Raw genomic sequence first — 12,612 nt, 5'->3', positions numbered from 1 at the left:
ATGGTTTGTATAAGTTGGTAACACTTTCTATTGCAACCTGCAACTAAGGCGCAAGTACCCTGTAATTACATGTAATGTCAGGTAACAAGTCGGGTTTTTACAGGAAACAATGAAATAATTACACTGAAAGTATTTATTTATTTCCACATCTTCAGTACGCTTTTCAGGGCATGGGCCATATTATGGAGTGACTTACTGAGTTGTGAGAACTGCTGTGGCTTCATGCTGAGAAAGAGCACTTCAGATGTGATGCTAGCTTTAATAGTGTTGATGGAGAAGTATAAAGAAAGTCAGAAGGAGCTGCACTGCGGATCTAGAGAATGGCTGGTGCAGTGCATGTATGAGGACAGCGAGACAGTGGTAAAGAAACCAACTCTAAGCCCGTTCTTATTCGCAGTGGTGATGGACAGATGAGGTCAGGCAGGTGTCTCAGGGGGGTTGCTGAGGACATTGGGATCTGTAGTGATCTAGATGGAAGAGAGCCTAGAGAGGTGGAGGTATGCCCTCGAGAGAAGAGGAATGAAAGTCAGAATACATGTGTGTGAAGTAGCAGCTGATTTCAATCTGTGTGTCAGAGGATTTGGACATTACTTTTATTTTCATTGCACAAAAGGATGAGAGCAAGATGTTAAAGTGGAGACTGCTCCAGGACAGAAACAACTGCATCATACTGTTAAACACAACTGCAGCTCTTCACAAGCACGGACAGCATGGTAACGCTAAGCCAGCCAAGGACCCAGAGTGATGTTACAGCTGACCCCAGACCAGCACGGTGATAAAGTCAGCCGCCATTTGCAGTGAAGCCAGGCGGTGCCGAACACAAAATTTCACAGATTTAAATTTAATTTGTTTCATATGTTTTTCTTATGCGTGTAAGAAAAATAATTAACAAATCACTGGATGTTATCACATTAAATAACAATTACATATTTAACCCTCTGGGTGTGTTCAAAATCACGACCCTTTCAGCTTGTTCGTGGCCAAAAGTGGCCACCAGCAGATTAGGTCTGTAATTTTTATTATTTTTATGGTTTTTTGCCATTTTTTCTGCATAAAGCTTTTAACTAACTTCAGTTCTTTTCATAAATATAAAATAGTTATTACTTTTTAAACTTTTAACCCTTTAAACACCAGTTTGTTTGTCCACTGCACTGGCTGGAAGACAACCTCAAATCTCACAATTTTGTATATTTACATTGCTACTGGAATTTCTTGTATTATTAATAGTAGAGTCTGGGGCATGTACTTGATTCGCATCAACTTTTGTTATAATGCATTGTTATTTTTGTGCAGGGAGAGCAAAAACATAAAAACTCCCTCTCAGCTTGTTCTTGGCCAAAAATGGCCACCCCTTGTTTACGTTTACAAAATGCTATAAAATTCATATATATTAAAAATAAATTTCCACTTTCACTGACTTGATTTTTTAAATTGGCGTCAGTGCTGTTCATGAAAATCAAAATTTCATTCAAATTTAGAATTTTAACCCTTTAAATACCAGTTAGATCACATAATCCTACGAACTCATAAATGGAAAAAAAAAAATCATAAAACCCAGATTTTATTCCAAATAAAACATGCCATTTGATTTATTTTCTACCCATGGTGGAGGTTAGATGTGTAGCAATAATTAACAGTATCGATGATTTTTGTACATCTTTGTTTTTTTGTGCAGTGACAGCGAAACATAAAAAACTCCCTCTCAGCTTGTTCGTGGCCAAAAATGGCCACCTCCTGTTTATGTTTACAAAATACTATAAAATTCATATATATTAAAACATTTTTCTACTTTCACTGACTTGATTTTTTTTAAATTAGCACCACTCCTAGTCATGAAAACCAAAATATAATTCAAATTCAGAAATTATACCCTTTGAATATCAGTCAGATTACATATTATTACTATGTTTTGTGAGAAAATAGCAATAAAGTTCACATTTTTTAGCATATGAATGATGAAACCTAATATTTTTTATCATCATTGCAGGTCCGTAACAGTAACAATGAAGTCATTGTTACTTTATTTTATTTCATTTTTCTTAGTGACTTTAGTATTTTTCACCTGTTATGCAATTTTAATCATATCAAATTGCTTTTGTTCTTAAGCAGAGTAGTTTACAAACTACAAAGTAGCTTCAGTCTTAACCATATACCATCCTCACAACTGCTTACTAGGTTCATACTATGTGGAGCACCAAAACTAGCCTTTCTATCAAGCTGTTGGTAATCTACAGAACCAATGCAGAGACATGATATGACTCTACAAACAAACAGAAAAACGAGTAAACAGATTGTTTCTTCTTTTAGTGACTGCTCCTGATCACGTGGTCCACTGTAAAGGTGTGTTATGAAATGAAAATGGAACCAGCTTCCAGTTTGGATTCAGGAGACAGACACTATCTCTACTTTCAAGATTAGGCTTCAAACTTTCCTTTTTGCTAAAGCATATAGTTAGGGCTGGACCAGGTGACCCTGAATCCTCCCTTAGTTATGCTGCAATAGGCGTAGGCTGCTGGGGATTCCCATGATGCACTGAGTGTTTCTTCTTTACTCACTATGTGTTAACAGACCTCTCTGCATTGAATCATATCTGTTATTAACCTCTGTCTCTCTTCCACAGCATGTCTTTATCCTGTCTTCCTTCTCTCACCCCAACCAATCACAGCAGATGGCCCCGCCCCTCCCTGAGCCTGGTTCTGCCGGAGGTTTCTTCCTGTTAAAAGGGAGTTTTTCCTTCCCACTGTCGCCAACGTGCTTGCTCATAGGGGGTCATATGATTGTTGGGTTTTTCTCTGTATGTGTTATTGTACGATCTACTGTACAATATAAATTTACTTGAGGTGACTGTTGTTATGATTTCTGTATAATTAAAACTGAATTGAATTGATTGTGAATATTTTGATAAATTGAGAAAATATAAATCTCTACAAAGAAAATATACTCAGCTCACATTTTAAATATCTTTTTACATTTAGACATTTGGATTATCACAGAAGTAGGAAACAGGATTTGCTGGAAAAGTTACTGAAATATACTTTAAAATAAGGAGAGTGCATCCAGTCAGCCCTCAGCTGAGCATGAGAGAAATACAACTATTCAAGTCTGTGATACTGCCTGTTTATCATATATGTTTAAGGTAACATTGCTTTGTTATTGGACTAAAAACAAGCCAAAAAGAACATTTCTGAAGAAATTTTGAGCGTGCCTGTGTTACAAAGTGTGCTTATGCTGAAGCTCTTGGCAGCAGAATTGTTTTTTGGCCAAGCGCCTTTGTTCCCCACTCATGCTTCTTTGCACACTTGCTCTTTCCCTCGGCCACTGGGATCAAACAAGGCTACTGGATATCTGAAGACCTCTGGCAGCAAAGAGCTGCCACGTAACTTTTTAAGCAGGTTGCTTTTTGAATGCAGCCCTCCATAATGTTTAGGACAAAGACATAATTTTTGTAGTTTTGCCTCTGGACACAGTTAAAATGCAGTGAAATAATCAAAATGTGATTGAAGTGCAGACTTTCAATTTTAATTTAAACAGGGCTTTACAGAAAAGTTTCATGAACTGTTTAAGAATTACATCCATTTATATACACATTCCCCTTTTTCCAGAAGTTCAGAATTAATGAGACAATTGACTGACACTGATTCTTTTATTGTACTTACTGCACTTTTCTATTATTATTTCTTTTGTTTTTAAAACATGATTTATTATATCTGTGTAATTTATACGTGGATCTTTTTTTCATCCGGTCGTTAAGTGATGACGTGACGAATCCTACTTCCGGGCCTAAAGTAGTCTGCGTTTAATATGGCTTTTGTGTTGTTAACATGTTTAATGTTTTGTATTTTCTTCTATTTAATCTCAAAAAGCTCCTAAAACAGTCAGTGATCACTGTTGACCTCCCTCTGCTTTTATTACCGCTAATCATTTATTTACGCTCAGTTTTTAAAACCTTAGGATGTAACTGCAGCCCAGCCCATGCAGCAGTATATGAATGACTAACCTCGTATTGTGGATGGATTATCTCAGTTGTTCTCCTGGCTGAAGTTTGGTCCTTTTACAGCATCCTGCCATGCGATTACATTTGTTCCTGACCACCGAGAACACTCACGTTAACTTTTATCGAGTGGAAAAAAAGTTAGCTTGTTTATATTATGCTAACATAGCTGTGTCGCTAGCGGTCACGTAGCACATCATTATACACCAGCTAGCCAAACTTCAGTAACCCTACAAACGTCACTGCTGTTTAGTTTTCTGTCTTCATTTATGTTGGAAGTGATAACAGAGCTGTACGTTTTAATTTGTTTCCAAAACCCCACAGTCAGGACATGCTATATTGTATTTAGATAGAAGCTAGCGAGCTAACTTCCTGCTAACTTCTAACTCCGTTAAATGTCATAAATTCCGTTTTCATGGATGCCTGGATGTTAAACTCAATTGTTACACCTGGTAGAGCAGAACGCTGATCATTTTATTAAAGATGAAAGACTTTAGACAGTTTTTTAACTCTCAGTAATGCCATAGTGATCGTTTGATATATGGACCTGCAGCGGAGTTTAGGCCCAGACACGGCTAGTGACGTCAGACTTAATGACCGGATAGGGAGACAGAATGGATACAATATTTAAACTGTTCATTCAAATATGTTATAAAACTCCTTGAATCAAAGCAAAAAGTCTGTTCCAGAAATCACATATTAAATGTTTGAGTTACAATCCACCATGGTACAGAGGTGTGTCCCAAGTATCATGGATGGCATCGTAGTTTTTATGCTATAACAGTGTCTGGCAGTTGTAGGCGGCCATGAACACTGGCTGCTCTAACAGTCATGTGTTCATTATGTTCAGACAAAAGCACTGAAATAGTTCTGCCACATTCATTACAGCTTAATGGAAGTTAAAGGTAAGGTGCTACAGCTAAAGCTGCTTAATATTTGGGTGAAAACTCTTTGCAGTCCATGATCACCTACGTCTTGAACCAATGGACGTCACCAAATGCTGAGTTTTCTATTTTGCAGTGCTCGGCCACGACTTTACTGCCGTAGCTTTCAGTTGTCGTTGCTTCACAGGTCTTTGAGGATATTGCTTTGTTTTGAAAAGTGTGTTTTCTTTTGTTTTTTTTTTAGCTCAGATCAGCTCCCCGTGTTAGTCACTGAAGAATATTCCGTTTCTTTCATTTTTCACTTGAACTTGCAAAATCTGTAAACACAAGTGACCAAGTTCCACTGGCAACTATATAAAATCCTCAGTCGCTGAAATATAAAAATGTAATCAAAGTTAAGCTTTGAAAAGAAGTAAAATAAATGATTAAAACTTTACAGTGAGTTTGACCTTTAAGACCTTTTGCACTGCAAATCACAAAAACTATTCCCAGCTAACATTTCTTCATTCATCCATTTTCAATTTAATAAACAGTTTGTGTGCAAGAATTTTTTTTTTTTGTTTTTCATCTTTTTCATAGCTCCAAACCAGATGTAATATCTGAGCATGGCAGAACTGAATTGTTTACTTGTATTTGCTGGGATATTACCTCCATTTTTTGTCTTAGCTTACAACTTCATATTTCACATGAATCCTATAAATATCTTTGATGTTGTGCAAAATTCTCGAGTTGTTTACTGATATTTTGTGTAAGAGAAACCAGACTTTTACCTACTGTAATTTTTAAGTACTCTTCAGGCTTTATGGAGGTATTTTAACATTGTTTGGACATTAGCTGCTTTTAAAATAAACTTTCATTCTTGAAGATGAATATTTTATTTTATGGAGTAATTAATCCTGATTTGATCCACCATGTGGCAGCAGCTTCATTGTCCAACATGACAATGATCCCAAACACACAGTAAAAACAAACCTTGATAGAAGAACACCTCAGAGTAACCTCGTGGAACCTTCCAGAAAACACGCTCAAAGCTGCTTACAGGTTTTCAGCTAATGACCCTGCATCAGTTTGGAAGGTCACCAGCCACAGAAGACCATCGACCCATGCTGTGGAGAGGTATCAACTGGCCGACAATCCCAGTTTCACACCCCTCAGCCTCCCACGCCACGTAACATTTCCCCCTGCCCTCCCCCACACCTATCAGGACATGTGAAAAAAGTTCCCTCCTGCGTCAAACAAGCCACAGTTTTCCCAAAAAACCCTTTAATGACTGCAGACCTGTCGTCTGACATCTCCAGTTGAGAGATGTTGACATCACATCCTCCCCTGCAGTTTGGTTACTGGTCAAACAGGTCTGAACATGTCAGTAGATCACAAACTTGACCTGACAGACAGGAAGTGGCAGGCGAGTACGGGATGACATCCCGCATCCGGAAAATCAGCAGTGGCACGCTCACAGGGGCAAAAAGTGAAGTAGGCATAAAAAGGCATATTCTGTCATATTCTTGTGTCACTCCATTATGTGGAAATGACTTCTATGTATTTTTAAGGTACACTTTATGCTAAATTTAACATGATGTCAGGAAGTTTGTAGACGTATTAAAATCAGTTTTATCAAGATGGTAAATGGACTCATTCCGACAACTTGAGCATTCACCCATTCACTGTTTCTAAGCACGTCCTAGCTAACATTCACACTCTGATGGATGCAGCATGGGGTTAATATCTTGCCCAAGGACACTTGGCATGATCGAACCACCAACCATCCAGTCAGTAGGTGACCTGTTCTCCACCTGAGCTACAGCCACAATCCTCTAAGCTTCATTTAAAACAAAAAAACAGCAATTTAAAAATCAGACAAATATTCTGACAGACTGGTTGAGGAGACTCAATGATATCATGATGATGATGATATCATAGTGACTAACCATCACAAGATCCAATACACAAAATGTATAAAACAGATGTCAGTTGTTAGTAACATCTTGATGACATAGTTAAAAAACTGATCTGTGGGGCTGGGAGAGATGTTTGCATGGTTGCTCACTGTGATAAACCAGATTAAATGCTAATGACGTGTTAATCGTCTCCTACCTTTGCACCTATAACTAATTAACTAATTAAATATTAGGTTGGACACTCTGTTGCAGGACATGTTGCATTTGGAGCGTTCCTTTCACAGCCAACATTTCTGGAGAAAGCATTAAAATTAATCACACAATGGAGATATACTAAGATTAGCAGCAGGAAAAACTCCCTTTTAACAGGAAGAAACCTCCAGCAGAACCAGGCTCAGGGAGGGGCGGGGCCATCTGCTGTGATTGGTTGGGGTGAGAGAAGGACAAAGACATGCTGTGGAAGAGAGACAGAGGTTAATAATAACTAATGATTAAACACAGAGTGGTGTATAAACACACAGTGAGCGAAGGACAAACATAGAAAAAGGAAAATAACCTAGACCTATTGCAGCGTAACTTAGGGAGGATTCAGGGTCACCTGATCCAGCCCTAATGATACGCTTTATCAAGTTTTCAGCCTAATTTTAAAAGTAGATATTGTGTCTTCGCTAATGCTGAAAGTAAGCAGGCATGAGCGTAATAGTTGGTCGTTTGTTTGGAAAGCTAGCGCATAGATGGGAACAATTACAATAGTTGTACATCACCGAAAATTGGAAAAGTACACTTTGAGTACGAGTGACCCTAACATCTCAAGGTCTGAACCAGACCGACCAAGTCAAGACCAAGTTCAACCTGAATCACAAGGCACACTCAAACACTGCTCCTTTAGTGGTAAGTAAGTAAAACTTGGTTTCTATAGCGCCTTTCAGGATAAACCTCACAATGTACTTCACAACAATATAACAGGGAAGGAAAATGGTGAGAGAGTGCGGAGTCCACAGATCTGAAACTCATAGAATAAGGCAGGTTAGCCTTCTTAGACTGTGAGATTTCCATCAGTAATGGGGGACATCTAAAAGCTGACGTGTACCGTAAACGTACACATACGGATCAGTATTTAAGGTTTGACTCTCATCATCCACTGGAGCACAAACTGGGCGTCATCAGGACGCTACAACACAGAGCGAACACCATCCCCACAGACACAGCAGCCAGGGAGGCAGAAGAACATCAAGAAGGCCCTGAGTAAATGTGGTTATCCCAGCTGGACTTTTATCAAAGCTGGGAAGGCTCCTAAAGAAAGCTCCAGCTGATCCAGGAGAGAAGGACAACCGCTGCCTAAGAGAAAACCTGCAGTGATCCCGTACGTGTCAGGAGTATCGGAGCAGCTGAGACGCATTTTTTCTAAACACCAGGTCTCTGTGGCTTTTAACCCTCCTGTTATGTTCATGTTTACTTTTACTTTACTTTTAAAATTAGGCTGAAAACTTGATAAAGCGCCTTGAGGCGACTTTTGTTGTGATTTGGCGCTATATAAATAAAATTGAATTGAATTGAATTGAATTGAATTGAATTCTGGGTCAGATTGACCCAGAACATAAGAGATGTCACATGTCATCTGCATCACTACAGAAAACGGAAAAAATCAAAATTATAAAAGAAAATTGTAAAATAATCAATGCCAGTGTTTCTGACACTTTTAAATTTGCCCCGGGTCAAATTAACCCAGGAGCATAATTGGTGTTCCTGGAACCAACATAACAGGAGGGTTAAACCCCAAAACAGGCTGCGCCAAAAACTGGTCCACCCCAAGGATCGGGTCCCCCGACACAAACAGAGTAACATAGTGTACGCTGTTAAGTGCAGGAGGATTGGCAGGATTTATACATCAGGGAAACCAAACAACCTCTGGAGAAGAGGATGGCACAACACAGCAGAGCCACCTCGTCAGTGGACACTCTTTCAATGATGAGGATGTAACATCCTGGACAGGGAGGAACGCTGGTTTGAGGGCGGAGTCAAGGAGGCCATTTACGTGAAAAGGGAAAGACCATCTCTGAATCGAGGAGGGGCCTAAGGGTACATCTGTCACCATCTTACAATGCTGTGATTGCAGCCATTCACCAACTCTCTGTGAATGGGACTCATGGCCATTGATCAGTGGTTGTTGATCAATGGTCATGAGAATTTGCATAATTAAGATTAAGGAACTGACCTCCCAGCCCATTGTTCCTTCAGTGGGCTGGTTTCAGTCATTATGCAAATGTCCTGTTTATAAGGTTGGAAACCTGCAGTCAGCTGAGACTGAAGACGTCACCTGGATGAGTGAGCATGCATCAAGACATAGAATAAGGTGTTTGGTCCCCTATTTGTGGCACCTATACCAGCTGTCACAGAGAGAGGCATGCTACACCCTGGAAATGTTACCAGTCTGTCACAGGGCTGACATATACAGCCTTTTTTCACTAGTGCCTACTTGGGTCAGCTGGGCACGGCTCAACTCGTTTTAGGGTTTTCCATCAGGTGGTGGTACCTGGTAACAGGAATCTTTTCAGTACCTACTCAGTCAAGACTCAAATCGATCTGAGGTAATCAGAAAATGTGACATCAACAGACTGCATGTCGCCAAGTACTCAGTTGCGTCACCTGATAAGTCATGAAAGCGTCTCCTTCATGAAAATCAAAACTGCCATTTTTGGAACAGCGGAAATGACAAAAACAACAGCTTGGTCCCCGAGTCTGACGGATACACCACGAACGTCAAGTCTAGTGGAGCCAAGTAGCTACTCGTGGAAAAGAGACAGTCAACCATTCGTGCTTACATTTATACCTACAGTTGAGAATCACAAATGAAACTAATCCTGTACATGACTTTGGACTGTGGGAGAAAGCCACAGCGGCAGAGAGAATCCACACAGAACACCACAGCACTAAGAGTCACACTGCTGTGCCACAGGAGTGAACTAAAGAAAACTGAAGGTTGTAATAATTCCATAAAGATCCAGAAAATCCAGAGAAAACATAGCATGCATTTATTACTAATTACTTCTAGGCTGGACTATTTTTAATTTCTTGTCATGAGGCTTGAAAAGCCTCCAGTTGATCCAGAAGACTGCAGCACAGTCACAGCCACCTCGAGGTGAGTGATCACAGGCCTTTAAGAAATCACTGAGGTTTGGAGGAGGTGATAACAAATAGCTAATAGTTTCTACGGCTGCAGCCATTTACTGAGCAGACGAACTGGACCTGAGCTGTTAACTTACTCTGATACCAGACTGGTTGAATTACTCAGATTCCTGAAGGCTGACGGCGGCCGTCCTTTCTTTACATGGACGCAGGGTTTAAGTCTACAGGGGGGCATGCGGTGTACTAGACCATGTTCATTTCAAGGCTTTCGTAACATTTTTTCAGATTAAAATAATATAAAATATTGAGTTAATTAAAGTGTATTAATATTTATAAATATAAAAATAAAGCTTTTAAATCTCTGAGCCACTGACCAGAGGATTGTTAGGTTATTATATAAGTCTACGCCATCATAACGGCTGTTTTCAGCAGCATAAACAATAGTGAAGGTAAATCTTTTATACCTTAGGTTGTGTACATATCTTGTTTTATTTGACTTTGACTGTACTTAAAATTAAAATTCGACGTCAATGACAGCACGTCAGCACGATCCAGGTTCCTTTGTTTTCTTTTGACCATGGATGCAGTTAAACCTTCAAACATTGCAGTGTCTAAAATGGAAACCAACCAATTTTTTCTCATTTGAATATTTATTATCACTCAGTAATCAGACGAAAGCATTTCTTATCCGATTACTCGATTACTTGACGGAATAATTGATGCTGAATCGACAGCCCTATTTTGGTCACCACAACTGTGAGCGCTGATAAATGCTACTTTTAGCTAATGTGAAATTTGCAAATAACAGCTTGCCATTGCATTTCCACTTACCACCTTAATACACAGACAACTTCAGATAGAATTTCACATTGATCGTGTGCACGTACCTGGCCAGTAGTACATGAAAACCTTCCTTCCCAGCTTCTGCAAGGTGACCCACAGTGGTTCTGACCCATCCCACCAAATTGGCAACCGGCTGTCAGGATTGGTCCCAATTAGGAATTCTTTCTTGGAGACTTCATCCCACATGTAGTTTCCAGTCATCTGATGAATATCACAATGACGGCCTAATAATAAGAACAATAATAATAAAAAGTAACATTACACTGTATGCAAGACAAAAGGTGCCCCACAGCTCAGAGCACATCGCTTTGTAAATCATTATTAAACCCATAAAAACCTTTGTTTATATGATAGTTCTGCTGCCTGGAGCAAGGCCTGTAATCCCAGAGAACCCCACAGAGGAACGTACGGGGTTCTCTAGTTCCTGTGTTACAGTGATCATCCTGTGCTCAGGCAATAATCTGGATTAGCTCGCAGAGCCACAGGAAACATTTAGTGTACACATTACCGGCTGCAATACTGAAATATTTTCTCCCAAAAAAACTTTAAATAAAAACATCAGGTAAAAAAATATCTAATGAAATAAAACATTTTCAGAATAGTTTCACCTCAGTGTCCCAGCACCTCAAATTACAAAGATGGGCCGCCGTGCACCAGCCCTACAAACACTGACAGCAGCTCATTGGTTCATTTTCATTATTCACACTGGATTGTCCAATCAAATCTCTTAATGCCACTAGGCCCTCCTCTACCTTTACTGTGCTTCCCTCGAACTACCTGCTGCTCCAGATCACACGTAACTGCATGTCCAGCCGTACCCTGAACACACTGACAACCTTCTTCCTCTTACAGACGCTCCTTGATGGTCACTCATGTTTAGCTCCGCTCAGATTCTTTTATCACCACACAAACTTCACCTTTTTAAATAAACAGCTTAACCTGTAATCATGACGGAACAATCTGGCCACCCTCTGGACCCAGACCTGACCTACTTCTTTGACCTGTTAAGAGGCCGTGTTAGGTGAACACAAGTCTTCGGACCCCTGGTTCAGCAAGTAATAATAATGATATTAATGACTTAGATGTGTATAGTATAATGTATTTATCTTTCAACAAACCCAAAGATGCTTTACAACAGTATAAATAAACAAAAACAAGGCTAAAGGTTCAAGGTTTCGTTGAAGACTTGAGTTTTGAGAAGTTTCAGTGACGGGGCTCATATGATGGTGAGGGGCCGCCACACTGAAGGCTCTGTCCCCACAGGGATGGAGGTGGGCGTGTGGGACAGAAAGCAGACCCATAGCTGAGGATGCAGCAACCGAGACTGTGTGTATGGGTGCAGCAGAGGTACTGAGGGGCCAGGGCATTGAGGGATTTGGAAGTAATGCAGGACTTGAGCAGGAGATAGTGGAGATTTCTGAGGGTGGTGATGATGTTTCCAGAGCTTAGTGCCTCATAGAAGCCTGGAGGAGCTCTGGACATACTGGGGCTGCTCCATTATAGTTATCAAGCCAGGTGGTGACAAGGGCACGGATGAAGGTTTCTGCTGCAGTTAGTGAGTGATGGCTGAAGTCAAGAGATGTTTCTTCATCATCATCTTCATCATCATCATCTGGAGTGGGGCTTTGGGGGCCACAACGAGAGCTCTGTTAGTCGACATCCATATTTGATTTCGTGCGGACAGTTGGCAAGTCGGTGCTTGGTGATCGATGGTTAACACACTGCAGGCCACTCACACGAGATCTGCTTCCAACTCCCAAAGCTCCAGCTGCTGTTAGCTGGTACACGTTCTCGTGTTGCCTGCAACTCTTAGCGACCACGTTGATCTCCCTTTCTCGGCTTACTTGACTCAGGGCACTGCTTCTCAATT

At 40.2% G+C, this 12,612-nt stretch overlaps 1 protein-coding gene across 1 annotated transcript in view; it reads right to left on the bottom strand.

Moving 5' to 3' along the window:
- enpp6 (ectonucleotide pyrophosphatase/phosphodiesterase 6) overlaps positions 1-12,612 on the bottom strand; it is a 29,804-nt gene that overhangs the window by 12,979 nt on the left and 4,213 nt on the right. Inside the window, exon 2 of the mRNA XM_084908635.1 lies at positions 10,787-10,966. Coding sequence (XP_084764761.1) covers positions 10,787-10,966 — 180 coding nt within the window. The remainder of the gene's footprint in view (positions 1-10,786; positions 10,967-12,612) is intronic.

The sequence above is a fragment of the Perissodus microlepis genome, chromosome 2 (assembly GCF_051167445.1).
Source record: "Perissodus microlepis isolate ML-2025 ecotype Zambia chromosome 2, ASM5116744v1, whole genome shotgun sequence".
NCBI classification, from domain to species: domain Eukaryota; kingdom Metazoa; phylum Chordata; class Actinopteri; order Cichliformes; family Cichlidae; genus Perissodus; species Perissodus microlepis.
Note: the sequence above shows the minus strand (reverse complement) of the source record. Positions and strands in the feature narration are given on the sequence as shown.